The 17,999-nt window shown below is 47.6% G+C and overlaps 1 protein-coding gene across 7 annotated transcripts in view; it reads right to left on the bottom strand.

Annotated features, from left to right (window-relative positions):
* Positions 1-17,999, bottom strand: part of HHAT (hedgehog acyltransferase) — a 316,237-nt gene that overhangs the window by 114,039 nt on the left and 184,199 nt on the right. For all 7 annotated transcript variants that reach the window (XR_007130843.1, XM_047753082.1, XM_047753081.1 and 4 more), the window contains one exon: positions 16,584-16,619. Coding sequence is in view for 6 of the 7 variants with exons in the window: in XM_047753082.1 (XP_047609038.1) it covers positions 16,584-16,619 (36 nt within the window). In the remaining variant the exon portion in view is untranslated. The remainder of the gene's footprint in view (positions 1-16,583; positions 16,620-17,999) is intronic.

Raw genomic sequence — 17,999 nt, forward strand, 5'->3', positions numbered from 1 at the left:
TCATTTGCAGCAACATGGATGGACCTAGAGATTATCACACTAAGCGAGGTAAGTCAGAGAAAGGCAAATTTTATATGATATCACTTATAAGTGGACTCTTAAAAAATGATACAGGAGTTCCTGCTGTGGCACAATAGGATCAGTAGTGTCTCTGGAGCACGCGACACAGGTTCACTCCCCAGCCCGGCACAGTGGGTTAAGGATCTGGCATTGCAGCAGCTGTGGCTTAGGTCAACAGCTGCAGCTTGGATCGGATTCCTACCTGGGAACTCCATATGCTGCAGGGTCGCCAAAAAAAGAGAAAAAAAAAGATACATCTAACTATTGCTTTTGAAATGGGTTAGCAATGAGATCCTGCTGTGCAGCACTGAGAACTATATCTAGTCACTTGTGCTGGAGCATGATAATTGGAGAAAAAAGAATGTATACATGTATGTGTAACTGGGTCACCATGCTGTACAGTAGAAAAAAAAAAACTATTGGGGAAATAACAATAAAAAAAATTTTAAATGATACAAATGAATTTTTTTTTACAAAATAGAAATAGACTCACAGACATCATCAGAAACAAACTTAGTTACCAAAGGGGAAAAGGGGCAGGATAAATTGGAAGTTTGGGATTAACAGGTGGACACTGTTATACATAAAAGAGGCAACAAGGACCTACTGCGTAATACAGGGAACTATATTCAGTATCTTGTAACAACCTATAATGGAAGAGAATCTGAAAAAGAATATACACGTGCATATAACTGATTCGCTTTGCTGTATACCTGAATCGTTATAAATCAACTACACTTCAGCTTCTACAGAAGAGAGAATACATTCCTGAAAACCTGAGGAAAGAGAAGATCTTAGTGATAATGTGAGTATTAAGTCTGACGAGAGGCCCACAGAGCAATCCAATCTTTTCATACATCTTTCTTATTTGACTTGTAATTTGTATTCTACTTCAAGCAACGTTTTCATTTCAAGGTTACAAGGTGGTGTACTTCACAAGCTCTTGATTATCTAGAAGTACCTTTGTGCTGAGAACTTTTCTTGACTGGAAGGAACAGACACTTGCTCACGCTCAAGAGGATTTATCGTAAGGACCGTGGACAAAACTCAAAGGATGAAAGAGCTTCATGGGAACCAGAAAGGAGCTCAAGCCGCAATTCTGTCTCCTTCCCTCTGACCCAACGGTCTTCTCCTTTCTCTCCCCTCCTCAGCTTCTCATAGCTTCTGCTTCACCCAGACGGTGTGGCTTGCCATATGCTAGCACCCTCTTCCCTGTGACTTTCCAGCTCTAGTCTTCAAACCCACCTGAAGACTGGTTCTCTGCTCCAAAATCCTTGAAGAAGAATTTAATTGGCTTGGCTCATCTCTGGTGGTCAGCTCTGAAGTCACAGTTGCTTCCAGGAGCTGTCCACTCCTAGTCCAATGAGGCTGGTGCAAGACAAGGCACGAGGCTCAAGGGCCCTCCTCCTCTGTGGGTCCTTGCAGTGGCAGGTGCTTCTGCGAAAAGCCGGCTGGACCACGGCAGATACCCCCAAGCATCTTTAGAGCAGTCCTTCTGTTGACGTCACACATTAAAGCAATCCCTCCGCATGTAAAATTGCCGTCTTTTCCTCTCGGGACCCAGCGAACACCATTCCACTGTGTCTGGCACGAGGCAGCACCAAGCAGACGTCTGACATTTTTTTACTCCTCACAAGCAGCCCCGTTGTCTGCTTGGATCTTACATCGTTTCTTCCTTGGTTCAGGAATTTTAAAATCATGGCAGACTGTGCCTCCATATGGCTTCCTTGCTGTGTGTTCTGTTTGTAGCATGGTTAGTCTTTTTATGCCCCGGGTAGTTTTCTTCTTTACTTCCGCTCTTATTGTTCGGGTTTCTCCTTCAGGAACCTCAATAATCCTATGGCGATACTTCATGTTTATTATTTTCTCTCATTCGTATTCATCTCTCTATTTTTTTGGCAACATGGAAGAACATCTCAAGACCGCCTCCTACATATGAGTCGGTTTTGAAAGTGTCAATTCTGATGTTCATATTCTCCCATTTCCTCCCTTCTTATCCTCTCTTTTTGACTCACCACTGTTATTTCTTACACGCCACACCTTATTTCATCCAGAGCAAATCCTTTTTAAAATAGTTCTGTTTCTTACAATAAATCACCTTACAGATTTATTATTTCTCTTGAGATGTGGGCTGACATGTCCTTTGTTTTATAATGGGATTGTTTTCCAATGGCTACATTTTTTTTTTCTACATAAATCCCCAGATGAAGTAAAATGTATTCAGACTTAGCATCTATCGGCAACTTGGTATCTGTCAACAAAAAGTATACTGCCTTCTACTTTTTCGTATCTTGCACTCAGCATTATACTTCAGAGACAGAAAAATAACCCATTTTCATGATGTACTATAATAGCAGGATATGGCACACAGCGAATCCATTCTAATTAAAGTCTATATGGAGAAAAACCAAAAAAATGGGCAAAAGACCTGAATAGACATTTCTCCAAGGAAGATATACACATGGCCAACAAACACATGAAAAAATGTTCAACATCGCTGATTATAAGAGAAATGCAAATCAAAACTACCATGAGATACCACCTCACACCAGTCAGAATGGCCATCATTAATAAATCCACAAATAACAAGTGCTGGAGGGGCTGTGGAGAAAAGGGAACCCTCCTGCACTGTTGGTGGGAATGTACGCTGGTACAGCCACTATGGAGAACAGTTTGGAGATACCTTAGAAATCTATACATAGAACTTCCATATGACCCCGCAATCCCACTCTTGGGCATATATCCAGACAAAACTTTCCTTAAAAAAGACACATGCATCCACATGTTCATTGCAGCTCTATTCATGATAGCCAAGACATGGAAACAACCCAAATGTCCGCTAACAGATGACTGGATTAGGAAGATGTGGTATATATACACAATGGAATACTACTCAGCCATAAAAAAGAACAAAAGAATGCCATTTGCAGCAACATGGATAGAACTAGAGACTCTCATCCTGAGTGAAGTAAGTCAGAAAGAGAAAGAAATATCATATGGTATCACTCATAACTGGTATCTAATGTACAGCACAAAGGAACCTTTCCACAGAAAAGAAAATCATGGACTTGGAGAAGAGACTTGTGGTTGCCTGGGGGAAGGGGAGGGAATGGGAGCTTGGGGTTAACAGATGCAAACTATTGCTTAGAATGGACTTACAATGCGGTCCTGCTGTGTAGCACTGAGAACGATGTCTAGATACTTACAATGCAGCACAACAGTGGGAGAAAAAATTATGTACACATGTATGTGTAACTGGGTCCCCATGCTGTACCGTGTGGGGAAAAAAAAGTGTGTTGGGGAAATAACAATAAAAAATAAATAAAAAAATACAAACTGTTGTATTCAATACAAGTGCTGAAAGGGGAAAATGCCATGTAACGTAAGAGCTACTCTAATCACTATTTCTAATTTTGAAGAAAGGAAAAGCACTAAAAAAAACTTCTGCAGCATTACCCCCGAAACAGAACCACAGAATTACTCGCTATAAAATGAATAATGAAGGAGAACTTCAAATGACTGCAGTTTCTCGAAGCCGCTCTTCAGGTGAAAAAGGTAGAGAGAACAGTCTGCTGCCTTTCAGCTTGTTCACCGCCTCCTTGTGCACAAGCTCAAGCTCCTTCTCAGGCGACACACCTGAAGGTCAAACTGAGGCCCCGGCACCCAGGCCAGCTGCAGTTGCTAACAGGAAAGCCCTGACACGACTCATCTTTCCTCAACCCGTGTCTTTGCTCACCTGATCCATTAACCAACATGGCACATTAAAATGATGCTTCCTGTCACGGCTCAGCGGTAATGACCCCGACCAGCATCCACGAGGATGCAAGTTCCATCCCTGGCCTTGCTCAGTGGGTGAAGGATCTGGCATGGCCATGAGCTGTGGTGGAGAGGCTGGGAGCTGTAGCTTCGATTTGACCCCTAGTCTGAGAACTTCCATATGCCATGGTTGTGGCCTTCCAAAGACAATAACAACAACAAGAAGAAAATAAAATAACAGGACACTCTCTGATGTGTCAGCAGAGTCCCTTCCGTCTCTACTCTCACCCCCAGTGCTGACTTGCGGAGGATGGAGGGCAGACTAACACTGCGGCCAGCCCCACCCACGTCCCCTGCTTCCCGCCTACTTCATGTGTCACCACCAGAGCCTCCGCCCTGAGGTGGAAAGGGAGGTGCAGGGAGGGAGGAGGAGCGCAACCCTTGCATTGGGACAGAACGCGCGACAGCTCTGCCCCCGGGGGGAGGGCAGCTCATTTCTCCGGCGGGAACAGGCCACTGGTTTTTAACCTGCGGGAAAGGCTCCGGGAGAGGAGAGGGCTGAGGGGCATCACTGCCCAGTGGGCACGAGCCGCCAGATGCCTCCTGCCCAGTTCCTTCAAGAAAATCTCTCACCGATTCTGACAAGCTGAACCCCACGCCTACGTCCCAGGGCTGACTTTCATCTTTTTCAGTGTTTGCCAGGCCTCACCGGGGGCGCGTGGATGGGCACCTGCCATCTGAGGCCACAGGTAGACGTCACTTTCAACCTGCAGCCCTGTCGCCACCGTGCTCACATCCTCTTTTAGGTACAGGCCCAAACCAGACATGGTGTTTTATTTCATAGAAGTGTCTCAACCAAGAGCAATTCTCCTCTCTCCACCCTACCCCCAGGGGCATTGCACCCTGAGGCCCCTACTGGCATTTAGTGAACAGAGGCCAGAGATGCTGCTACATCTACAGGAGACATAGCAGCTTCTGCAGCAAAGACGTATCTCATCCAAAATGTCGCAGGACCAGGCCTGAGAAATCCTGCTTTATATTTACAGCCAGGCTCCAACTCAGACCGTAGCCTCTGGAGGAACTAGTTTACAGATGCTGCGGCTACTCTCCTGATCACCTGCTGGCACTGCATCCACAGCTGAACGCCCGAGTTGCATCAACTCCCTGTTGATTAGATACACAAATCCTCCTCCAGGTCAAATGGGAAAGGATGGCTTTTGCCCTCTTTGGCCTTCCCATCAGATGGCACACACACACACACACACACACACCCACAGTAGGAGAGATGGCACAGTCACTGAAAGCCTCCAGCAGCAATGTGGAGTGGAACCCAGTGTGACGGGGCTAGCCATACATGATAACAGCAGACAGCTGGGTCCCCCAGTGGGAAACTGGAGGGAACTGGACCCATTCTGTGTCACCAGACAAATGGTGTTGAAAGAGCATCAGAAAGATGCTTTGAAACTCATCCTCAAAATACCAGCAGCAGCTGTGAACCACCAGGAAACGACAGAAGTCAGAGCCTCTGGGTTGGATGGGTTGGGGGGGGGGTGGATCTCCGCACAGGAACGGGCTCCATTTAGACCAAGGTCTCAGCACACTCAGACAGTCATTTATACATTGCAAAGCAGTGGATCCACGGGTTACCTGACTAAAGCTCTAAAAGCATTTTCTCCACCATGAGGTTGTGGGTTCGATTCCTGGCCTCGCTCATCGGGTTAAGGATCCGGCATTGTCATGAGCTGTGATGTAGGTCACAGATGCGGCCCGGATCTGGTGTTGCTGTGGCTGTGGTGCAGGCCGGCAGCTGTAGATCCAATTGGCCCCCTAGCCTGGGAACCTCCATATGCTGCAGGTGCAGCCCTAAAAAGCAACAACAGCAAAAAAGTATTTTCTCCAATTAAAAAGAAGAAATTATTTTTTTAAAACTCCACCACTTTGGGTATTCCCATTGTGGCAGAGGGTTAAGAACCTGACGAGTATCCATGAGGATGCAGGTTCGATCCCCGGTCTCACTCAGTGAGTTAAGGATCCGGCATTGCCGTGGCTGTGGGTTAGGCTGGCGGCTGCAGCTCTGATTTGACCCCTAGCCCGGAAACTTCCATGTGCCCTGGGTGTGGCCCTGAAAACAAAAAACCAAAAAACACTCCACCACTTTGAGACTGGCCAGACCAGTTACTCATCAGCACCCTGGTGACCAGGGCCCGGCAACACGACCCAACATGCGTGTGCTCCGAGCCCCTTTGGAGCAGCTTCCTCCGAGTTTGGGAGCTGGCTGCTGGCTGAATAACTGCTGAAATGACCCTGGAGACCACCCGCACCCTCCTTGGCAGAGATGTCTTCCAGGCTCTTCGATTCAGAACTGAGGGCGTCAGGCTACCCGTAACAACCCGCTAAGCACATGTGCATGTTTTCTGTTGCTGTTTGGATTTGGTCTGAAACATTATTTTGTTTCTTTGGTTTTGGGCTCTTGAAAATACACCCATGAGTGTGCAGTACACAGTCACAGATAATGAGAACACACACACGTGCATGGATGCCCACACACCAGCAAGAGTACCCCTCAAAGTAGCTTCTATTGCTAACAGTCAGTCCATGTGTGAAGTCCGCTGTGTGGACAGAGCTATCTGCACACCAAGCTGACTGGCCTTCCTTCTCCTGCTGTTCTCCTCCCTCAACCCCAGGGATCTGGGGTTGAGAAATGGCTCTCTGATAATGAAAACACCCAGGCTGCTGAACTCGGAAGGGACCCTAGAGTTATAACATTCTTACTTCACAAATAAGGAAACGAAGGTGCAAACCGGAGGAGTGACTTGCGCGAACTCCCTGCAGAAAGAGAACAGGAAGGCAGACGAGAGCCTCGGCCTTTCTGCGTGTTCCAACGTCCTTTCCATTTCACAGGCCGCTTCTACAACGGATGCAAAAAATAGCTGCAATTTTGTTTAATTCTGATGTGTGGAATCGATGCAGCTCACAGGCAAAGCCAAGCCAAGATCATGTGCTTCCCTTGCTGAGCGAGACGCCCCAAATGTCACTGGCTACGTAGGTGCCACAGATATTTTAGCTGCAAATAATGGAGCCCATTCTGCTTAGTTGGCTTTTTTGGGGGTTTTTTTTAGGGCCACACCCGCGACATGTGGATATTCCCAGGCTAGGGGTCAAATCGGAGCTGTAGCTGCCAGCCTACACCACAGCCACAGCAACGCAGGATCCAAGCCTCGGCTGTGACCTACACTACAGCTCTGGGAAACGCCAGATCCTTAACCCACTGAGTAAGGCCAGGGATTGAACCTGCGTCCTCATGGATACTAGTCAGATTTGTTTCCACTGAGCCATGATGGGAACTCCTGATTCATTTTAACATGGAAGGAATTAGCTAAAGAAGGATGGGCAGTTTGCCCAACCTCTAAGAGAGGGTCTCAGAGCCAGGCTTGGAGCCTATGCAGTCAGCAACTGTTGACAGTCACACCACCACTGCTCTGGTGGGGTCCCTACTGTGCCTGCCCCTGGACTAGGGAGAGAGGCTGCCAATCACCACAGCTGGGCGAGGGGCTCCGCCCACACCTCCGCCTCCCTAAGCTGATGTCACCGCTGCCCGGACTGTGTTCTTCACCACCTCCCCCCACCCCACGTGTCCTTATCTTTAGCAGTTAACACAGGGGAGGAGGAATCTGAGGCCCCTGCTGCAAGGAGAGAAAGCAAGTTTTGGGCTTCCCCCGGGTAGAAGGGTAGAAGTCCCACAAGGCAGAACAATGCCCAGGCACTCAGAAGAGAATTCAAAAGAAGCCACCGCCAACAGCAGCACAATGTAACAAATGTCCTGTAGGGAAAATACCCATCCTCAGACCTTGGACCTTACAGCCTGTCCCACCCAGCAGCATCCCCAACTCAGAGCTTTGTACATTATGTCCCTATGTTTCAAATTTTCTCAATTAATTCACCAGTGGCTCTTTTTAATTTTTTTTTGAAAAGATACACTTATTCACTGGAACATCTGTATTGCAGAAGCTATGGATGGTGGGTCATGAATTATGCATTTCAACTCTCACACCGTGAAGGGTTTCTTTAAAAAAAAAAAAAGAAAAACTGGATTTTTCTAATTAACCATCTCAACATAGCACAGCCCACAAAGATGAATAATTCTGGAAAAGCTTTTCCTCAAAAGTGGTATAGCACTAGGAAGAAAGCGAGAATGGGTCTGAGAAATCTTCTAAGAATTGAAAAGGAATGCGGAGGAGAATCAAAGCCCTGCCATCCTAAGATTCTACAAAGGATAGAAAAGCGCTAGTGATCACTCCAAGTATTTGAGTCTAGGGGAAGAGAAATGCCATCTTGAACAGAGACCGTGGTAGGGGAAGCTGGGAAAGGGTTTGGTCTTCGACAAGAAAGGGGGGAACATACAACTCATTCTGCGACCGCTTTCACCAGCGAACCAGAGGAGATCCCTCCTCCGGCAGCCCCAGAGCAGGAAGCAGCACTACGGTTTTGGAGGGGGATGGTGGCTGGCATCTAAGGAGAGCGGCACCAAGATAGGAGCATGGAGGGCTCAGAACTGGACCTCAAAGACCCAAGGTGAAGGAGGGAGTGCTCACCACAAAAGACAGTTACCTATCCCCATGAGAAAGCTGCAAACCCCATCCCAGGTAGACTTCCCAGAGCCAACCCCCCCTCTCTCCACATGCCCATCGCCAGGTTCCACCATGATGTAACCTCCTCCAAGGTCATGTCCACATGTAAATTACACCCTTTACCCTATACCCAGCAGACTTAAACAGAAGGAAAGCTTCCAGCTATGGTTACTCAACACAGCGTAGCTTTCAGAGCAGCTGGTGGTCAAAGAAACAGGATTCCTTGAGGAGCAAGGACAGGCCTGGGTCACCAAGCTCCAGCTGGAGCAACGTGGTCATGGCCGAGGTTCAAAAATCCCAAGTTCACTAAATTCCTAGTGAAATCTGTCACAGATCCTATTACTCCCCTACTTAAAACCCTCCACGGCTCCTGCTGCATCTAAAAGAGAACCTGATCTTCTGCCCAGTCTGGCTGTGGCCTCTTCCTCCAGATTCACCTTCAACTCCTGGCTCCTTGCTTCATACCTGCGGCCCTACAAGCGTCCCTCCTCTGTTAGGGACAGGGTAAAGGGCCACGGCTGGTGACTACGTCGTTACTCCCACCAGAGGATCTGCAGATGGGAGACCCCTATAAGTTAGTTATTCAAGAAAGCAGGCTGGCTTAGCAACAAAACCATGTAACAGAAGCACAAGCCAGGGCCCAAAACAAGAACACAATGGGGGAACGAGACCCACATCCTGCCCAGTAAGGTTAGCAAGTTAGTAACTCCTAGGATATGCTTCTCCGCACTAAAAACAAAACTATAGGGAAAGGTGCTATGATACTGACACCTGAGATGCTTCCCTAAGTCCAAGATGCATTCTGCTGGTTTCATTCCCATTCCTCAAACATGCTCCTTCCCAACTCAGGGCCTTGGAGCCTGCCCTTCCCTCTGTTCCCGAAACAGCCCAGCCTCACCTCTTCCCTGGCTGCTCCCTCCCTCCCGCTCACCCATCTCTCACTCAGTGTCACCTCGTGCCTCAGAGAGGCCCCTCCTGCCCATGCATCACAGGGTGCTCTGCCACCTTGCGCCTCCACTGCATCATGGGCTTACATGACACTTGCTTCTTGTCACGCGCCTGCTCTCCGTCTTCCCACTGGAATGCGAGCCAAGCGAGGAGCAACACGTCGTCTGGCTCTTGCCTTTATTCCAGCTCCTGGGATCGCGCTAAGGCCGCTTAATTGGTTGCATAAATAAATGGTTTACATGAAAATAAAAGTGAACGGTTTCTAAGTCCTGTTACATGTTTGAGAAATAAAACGTCTTCATTGGACCAGTTTTTAAAATTCATGGTGCCAAATGCCCAGGCAGCCGCTTCCCTACGCTCTGTGTCCTTGGAGACCAGCAACCCTGGCTTTAGCTCCGTCACAAAGGAAATGGACTTGCTCCATCCGTTGATTTACTTTTTTTTTTTTTAAACAGAAAAAGCATTACATTTTGTAAAAACGGATATATAATTGACATATAGGATGTTACAAACAAGACAAAGGACCCAAATGGAGACGCTTATGCTGAGGATAGAGGAGGTGGCCTCTGAGAGGGATGGAGGGGGCAGGGCTTGAATAGGGGACACAGGAGCAAAGGCAAGAGGCCAGGAAACGGGCGGAGGGGCAGAAGGCAGCATTGGGAGCCCTCTGGCAGTGATATGAAGAGGAAGGAGGGTGAGCTGAGCTGGAAATGGAGCCTGAAGACCTACTGTGATGGTCCCAGGACATGGGGGGATTCGTCCGGTTTTGACAGAAAGAGATACACCGACTGGCTCCATGTTGGGTAAGACAGCATCAGATGCAGCACCAAGGGTTCAGAAAGGGTGAGTGAGCTGCCTAAAGTCACACAGCTAGGATAAGGGCCAGGGCTCAAACCCTAGTACCCTGACTCTAGAGGTAAAGTCAGGGCAGGGAAGGAAAAAAAACAAACCCCTACTAAATCCCCACTGTTTCCAGGCACGGAGCTGAATGCCTTGCATGTATGATTAAACCTCACTACAGCTCTGAGAGGCCAAGAAGCCTACAGGCAAAAGTGTGTATCCTTTCTTCAGGTTCAGAAAAGAAAGGCTGCTGTCAAGGAAGGTGAGGGACAGGCCCATCTGGAAGCTGCCTGGACCCAGAGAACCGGGGGAGCACTTACCTTCCCCTCAGCATCCCGCCTATGTTCCGTGATCCGCCTCCTGGGCCACTTTGGGATCTGGCTCCCCTCACGCACGTGGTCTTCACTTTTTATTGAAAACACTCTGTTACGGGACCACCCCCCAGCTCATTAGCCGCCGGTTTCATATTCCACAAGCGGAATGAGAGGAAGCTTTAAAAAGACTGCGGTGAGGAGTCTGCAGCGGGCAGGGACAAAGGGGGCTTGGTGACCCTGCCCCAGATGCCACCTCTCCCCTGCCGTGGCCACTAAGAGATGACCAGCAGTGCCTAATCAGGCACAAGAGCACAGAGTCCAGCTCACCTCTGGGGAGAGCAGCTTTTTAAATCACCTCCTTTGCTTTTGGATACCACAATCAAAAATCTTCTTGGTTGACTTCCATTTTGTCGTGTTTACAAAAGAAAAAAATCAAAATCCTATGTGACAAATCAGATGTTCTGTCTCTGAATGGTCACTTCTATGTGTATTAAGAAATATATACATATTGGTTTTATCTTTCTTCCTTTTGTATTTGTCTGCAAAATGATATATAATGTATCTCAGCTGTTAGTTTCTAAGCTGCTCGATTGAGCACAGATGCTACTTATCTTCCTGTTGCCCCTGGTCCTTTACTCCTAGGACCAAATGTCAACCCTCTCCGCTGACTTCTCTGTTTCCAGAGCGGCTCAGAGCCTACCCAGGTCCCAACTGTCCCAAGGAGATACAGGAAAGACAGAAGTTTACCCCCAGTGCTCTTCTTCCTCCTCGGGAGAAAGCCTTTAGCACAAGGAATCCTGCTTTTGACTACAGGGCGTCACAGAGATACAAGGCAGACTCTTCGGAACATCTTAGACACCCCGCAATTCAAGTAATATTTCCAATAATGGTGAGCTGACGTGAGCGATGCCATTAACTAGAGCAGGTGAGGGGTGGGCTTTGGGGTGCTTGAAATAAAGAAGGTGAAAAACCACCCTGTGACTCAGGAAGCTCAAAGCACCGAGGTTTTCCAGTCCAATGTCTTTCTCTTCTGCTGTGGGGTTGGTTTTGCGAATGGGTCAGGTATAGGCGGCCCCTCAGGGAAAACCCAAAACGGTTTTGCTCAGCTCAGATTTCAGGGAACCACTGATTCACCTCCTATTGAAATCTGCTGTCCTTCGACAGTTTAAAGGCACTCCGGACCATGGCGGGATCCCAGCATCAGCCTCCGGAGGAAGAACAAGACACGGCAAGTGAGCGGCTGGCCCATTCTACCTCCTCTCTGGCCAGAACAAAATCCTGCTTCACAAGGGCACAGGCTGTTTCAGGTCATTAGCATGTGTGCAGGATTGAATCTGCACGATATTGAACATTCCCTCAGCAGAATCCGTTTTCTTCTGCAAAGGAACGCGTCTTCTAATGACTGTATTTATTAACTCCAGAGAGCTTCTCAAACAGCTTTAGGACCATGCCTGACGCTGATGTTTCCTATTTGCCTAAAAACTATCGATGCCGTCATCCCCACACCTGGCATTTCAGCTCGTCCTGACAGACTATCAAAGCTTTCTCCTCAGGACCAAAGTGCTGGCTCTGATGCCCTTTAAAATCCAAAGGGAAGGAAAGGAGATGGTGAAGAAAATTCATGTTGCTATTTTTTCTTAAAAGATTCTTACTTGAAATATGTATTCCCCCCCCCCAGGGATATTTTATTTTTTATAATGATTTTTATTTTTTCCATTATAGCTGGTTTACAGTGTTCTGTCAATTTTCTCCTGTACAGCAAGGTGACCCAGTCACATATACATTCTTTTTTCTCCCATCATCATGCTCCATCATAAGTGACTAGATACAGTTCCCAGTGCTACACAGCAGGATCTCATTGCTTATCTATTCCAAGGGCCGTGTGTATCTGAAATGGATCGAAAGGCTAAATATAAACAATATAGAAAACAAGAGGAAAACACAGGTGACTCTCTATTTTTTACATGCATAAGCACAAGAGCAATTGTAAAAACAAAACAACAAAAAAGCCCTGGCAAATTTCATCTTTCAGACGTCATGTAAGAGGGATGTGTCCATGACTTAAAAGTCATGAGGACACCCTGTATCACTTACGACGAGTCCCCCACCTGAGGGACTCAGAAGGGGAATTGTAGAATACCTTTGGTAAAAGGGGCGTGGCTGGCTACAATTCTGGATAAAAGGAAAAATGCCTCAGCCAGCAAGATCCAAACCCAACACCAGTCACTTCTATTTTCTTGCCAAAACCTAGCTCAATTAAAACGAGCCCCCATTATCTAAAATCAAAGAGCTGTTTTCTTCTGTAAGCTCTTTTCATAAATAAGTCACTTTTTTCCTTTCTCTTTTGTAGCATCACATTAAGAACTCCAGCGGACACTCTTCTTCAGAGGCGTTTGTTTTTTTTTAATGGCCACACCCCTGGCATATGAAAATTCCCAGGCCAGGGATCAGTCCAAGCTGCAGCGGCAACCTACAGCTGGGGTAACCCCAGATCCTTAACCCACTGCACTGGGCCGGGGATCAAACCTGGGCCACCTCAGAATCAATGCTAGATCTTTAATCTGCTGTGCCACAGCGGGAACTCCTTCGGAGGCTGTGCTCACGTGAGTTGTGATGACTGTTTCCTGAAAGCCTTCCCTTTGGATTCTATAAGATGCAGAAGAATTGAGCTCACTGAATTTTCCCACAGTCGTCATCAACGCCCATACCAGAAAAGCTCACATTTCATTAACCATGACAGCTCTTTCCTGCCCCTTAGCTCAGTGACACCAACAACTTAAAAGGAAACATGCCCCTCCTTGCAGCTGCCTAGGCTGAGATCACAGATAGGGCTCTTGGCTTTGCGGACATCGATGTCATTCCAGAGAAGCCAACATGACTTCCATCCATGTGAAAGAGGCAGCTGATTCATTTCAGGCAAGCTGCAGTTTCTTTCCTGGCAAACACCAAGCATTCAATACAGCCTGACAGCCCAGAATCAGGTTAAGAGTTAGCTGGAGCCAATAAATGCAGTTAATTAAATATATATATATATGCCAATTTCTTCACCATATCCTCTTTTACAAAGGGAAATATAGTTTCTTCTCTTGGCCATCACAGAATGAAACGGATTCCTTAAGTACGACCCCCTCATTCTTTCAACCCTCTAAGATTCTTTCTAGTGATACGCTTCCAGTCAAACGCCAATACCCTCTGGGGTCCCCAAGTCACCATTCACTGCCTTTGCTTCTTCATTCCTCTGGCAGTCCTGTGCTGCGTCTCTCCACCCGACTGAAACCACTTGCTCTAATTCTAAAGGGTGCTTAAGACCTTCAGCTGGCTAAATACAAGAGTTCCTCCAATTTAAAAGTTAAAAAGAAAAAGAAAAAGAAAAAGAAAATGCCCCCTCAAACCACCCTCTCCACCAGCTGCCTGGTCTTTCTTTCCTCCCCGTCACAGCTTAACTTCTTCACACAAGTTGTGGCTGCCGTCCCCTCACCTCCTGCTTTCATCGTGACCACCCCCTCCCAACCCAGCTTCCAGGCCAATGACCTGCAGATAAAATAGTTCCCACTAAAGGGCCCGGTGATCAACAGTGCTCCGTCCCCACCAGGCAGGACCTCCCAAACTGGGAGCATCTTCTAAAGACGGCTGCAAATAAAAGGGACCCCCACCCCATCCTGGGATTGCTAAGAGATGGAGAACTGACTGCTCCCACTGCGCCACCTCACCCTGTCCCCAAGCTGGGAAGAGACTCATTAGACTCCTCAGGTTCTTGGCTTGTTACGGATGCTGTCGTGCGCAGAGGGGGTGGGGAGGAGATGCAGAGACTTCATTCAGAGGTGGGCAGCGGGCAAGAAGGGAGACCCATCCCACTCCCCCGCGGATAAGCCACAGGCATGTTGATTTGCTTCGCGCCTACCCGAGCAAAGGAAAGGAAAGCTGCAGGAAGACGGCAGGGCAGAAAGCTGGCTCAGTTCTCTGCCTGGTTCACAGAACAACTGATGAAGGTGGCTTGTTGGAGCATCTTATCCAAAAAGAACTTCTGCACCAGTGCCAGGGGATCCCAGCACCAGTCACGTTCAAGGCACTTGATCTCAAGCTTGTCCTCCTCCCCAACCAATACAGGAGATACGGTTGGAGCCAGAAGAAGGATGGGGAGGAGGGTCCCAGAGGCAGGAAGCCCCGCCTCCTCGCCTCAAGTTGCTCAGACCACAAGGCTGGCAGGTGATAAGCACACGGAATGCTTTCAGTCAAATGCCTGTTTTTCTCCCTGTGGTATGCCCAGCCACAACCAAGTGAGTGGCATGCGGTAGGCACGGGAATTATTTCTTGAATAAATAAACAGCTTCTTACTTCTCACCCTCCGTGCATGCCCTGTCAGCCTCATTTATTTCCTTCTTCAGTCACTTCTACAAAATGTTTGTTGAAGGCTAATTCTATGTGATTTAATTATGGAAAGGTGATTAAGACATGTTTCCCGCCCTCAAGAAACTTACTAGCGAAACTGAGGAAAGCACAAACGTGCATCCACCATAGCAGTTATGGGAACAATAGCATGGGAGTGACGCAAAGTACCAAAGACGTTAAAACATCCAAACTACTCCCTGAAATACAGCCAGTTTTCCCGATTGGTTTAGATACAGAAACCTCATGCCTGCTTTTCCCAGGACCTCTGGCCTTTCCTCCCTCCTGCTAAAACACATTTACCCTAGATACGTCAGGAGTATCAGCTTACACACTACCTTCAACGAGTGCCATCCTGGAGCAAGCCAGCATAATCCGTATCCAAGGAGATTTCAACGCACAGCCTGGGATGAGGACAGGTATGTATGGCCTTCCTTGGATTGCCACCACATGCAATCTGGCACAGAAGTGCTCTCGGTTTAGGACCAAGGGGATGCCAAATCCATTTCCACTCAGAGAGCATCTTACCCGCAGAGATGGTCGAGCCCCATGGAGACCTGAACCACGACAACGACCTCCCCAGAAATCACGTGTCAGTTACGAGATGGCTTATTATCAGACTCAGAATTAATTAGCATTTAGAGCCACATATTTGCAGAAAGCAAATCACTCTACGAGATTTCTTGTTTACCTGTAATCTTTAGCGTATAGTTCTTTAGCAACCTTTATTGCTTCCCACATATGGTTTTGACAGGTGTTTTAATGACCGTTTTCCACTATTATGAGAATAATAACTACATGCTCGCTAGAATAAAAAAAATCTAGAAAATACAGTGAAGTTTATAACAGGAAAAAAAAATCATGCATAATCTTACCAGCAGCGTTACTATTCTGGTATGTTTCCAAATTAACCTCTGTTTGATTTCATAGCTATTTGGAATTAACATGCCCCATGAGACAGCTCTGGTAAAAATCACCAATATACTAAGACGTACATTGCCACCTGTAATCTCTTTCAACTATGAACAAGGTTGTATCTTCGTGACTATAAAACAATAGACTGTTTAAAAAGCTGAAATTCAGCAGGGGGAAATTTGGTCAAGAGGGTTGTTTAATGTAGCAATGCAACCCAGCACTCTGCTTTTCTGTCTTTTCAGCAGCTCAATAGATAGGTAACTATTTCAGATATAAAACCCTCCCCCCCCTTTATTGTTTCTTCTAGAGTCACAGTCACGGCATATGGAGGTTCCCAGGCTAGGGGTCTAATCGGAGCTGTTGCTGCTGGCCTACACCACAGCCATAGCAACTCAGGATCCGAGCCATGTCTGTGACCTACACCACAGCCCACAGCAACGCCGGATCCTCAACCCACTGAGCGAGGCCAGGGATCAAACCCGCAACCTCATGGTTCCCAGTCAGATTCATTTACCACAGCACCACGACGGGAACTCCTAAACGCCTTTAAACATAAATTTCTTTGATCGCTTTTCTTGTGTGCTTCAAGGAGGCACAAAAAACAGTGCTAATGATGTTTTGCCGACAAGTATGCAATCGCCATTATTTACCAAGATATGTGCCAAGAGTTTCATTTTCATCTCAGTGTTCCACAACAGACATGCTATTCCAATGGTATCTAAAATTATTGGCTTACCTAACCAGGAAATCATGCAGTCCAACATCAAAATACCTGTTGGAGGGGGACACAGACAAGCATGTTAGTGGAAGATACTTACAACGGTGGTAGACTTCAAAAAATCGACCATGTGCATTGTGAGCACGGTGAATAAATGGATTGCTCCCTCTCGGTGGTTCTCAACGTACGGGCCCTGGGACGTGCTGGAAATGCCAATTCTCAGGCCCCACCCCCACACACTGACTCAGAAATTCTAGGGAGGAGGCCCAGCAAGCAGATTTAACAAGCCGGCCCGGTGGTGTTGATTCAGAACCACCGGTCAAACCCTCTCTCTGGAAGCGGAGGCCTTAATGGTAGTTTTCACTGCTGTTTTCACTCCCAAAAGGGGAGTCCCTTTATCACACGAGTGGTCTTGGATTTCATTTACTCCAAAATAAATGAAATCAGGGTTTTAAAAGCACAAAACCACACTGGCCAAAGGAGAGGACGGGGTGGGGACAGGTCCCCTCCGTTCTTCCATCTCCTCGCAGCCGAGTCCCTGGAGCTTTTCACCACCCCTATCCGGGTCTGCTCCAGCACGGAAGGGAGAGCGCAGTTTCTCACTGGCTGGTGAGCCTGCCATGGTGCTGGGGCCTCCACCCCAGGCACCCAGGAGCCCCGGCTCCTGATGCCGGCTTAGCCACGGGAATGGCTCTGCCTCGGTTTCGCTCACAAACACCTTGCTCCCCCAAACCTCCAACCTCTCAGCGGGTATCCTTCTCTCACCTTTGGGTCTGGCTGTGAGTAAATAGACTGGGTGGTCTGAATCATGATGCTGCCGCCCATCGGCTATTATCACTACTCCGAACACCTGGACGGCAGTGGTTACGTCCCACCCACTTAGCCATCTGCCTGGGGAAAGCCTGAGTTACCTCTGTCCCTGCGGACAATGAGCAGTGGACACAGAAATTCATGCTAGCGTGGGGTCCAACTGCCCAGGCCCTGACTGTCCCCAGCAGCCAGGTCCACCCTACCCTGTCCCTGGAACATCTCAGCATCCTTGGCACCTCACCCCCCTGCCATTTACCAGGTAAGGACTGACATTAAATAGGCTTCCTTTGCGGTACCTTTAAATGATAAGATTCTTTTATGCACGCCAGCACCTGTTTACAGTTATAGACACAGGGTAGACGAGAAGAGCGAAACAAAACCAAAATAGGAGCTACCTCATGTACGCTATCGCTTACCTGAAATGATTATATAATTCAGGGAAAATGAAATTCGAGATACATAAAGTCCCTTGCTCACAAGTCTTCTGATCAGAGCTCTAGAGGGAGATACACCTGCAGGGTCAGCTGACTTATCTCAGCTGAGTTTACACTGACCCGACGAGGTCAGTGCCTATAATTATATTTAACACAGATTGAAAAAACAAACAAACAAACTCCTCTCAAC

This window comes from Phacochoerus africanus, chromosome 11 (genome assembly GCF_016906955.1).
Source record: "Phacochoerus africanus isolate WHEZ1 chromosome 11, ROS_Pafr_v1, whole genome shotgun sequence".
NCBI classification, from domain to species: domain Eukaryota; kingdom Metazoa; phylum Chordata; class Mammalia; order Artiodactyla; family Suidae; genus Phacochoerus; species Phacochoerus africanus.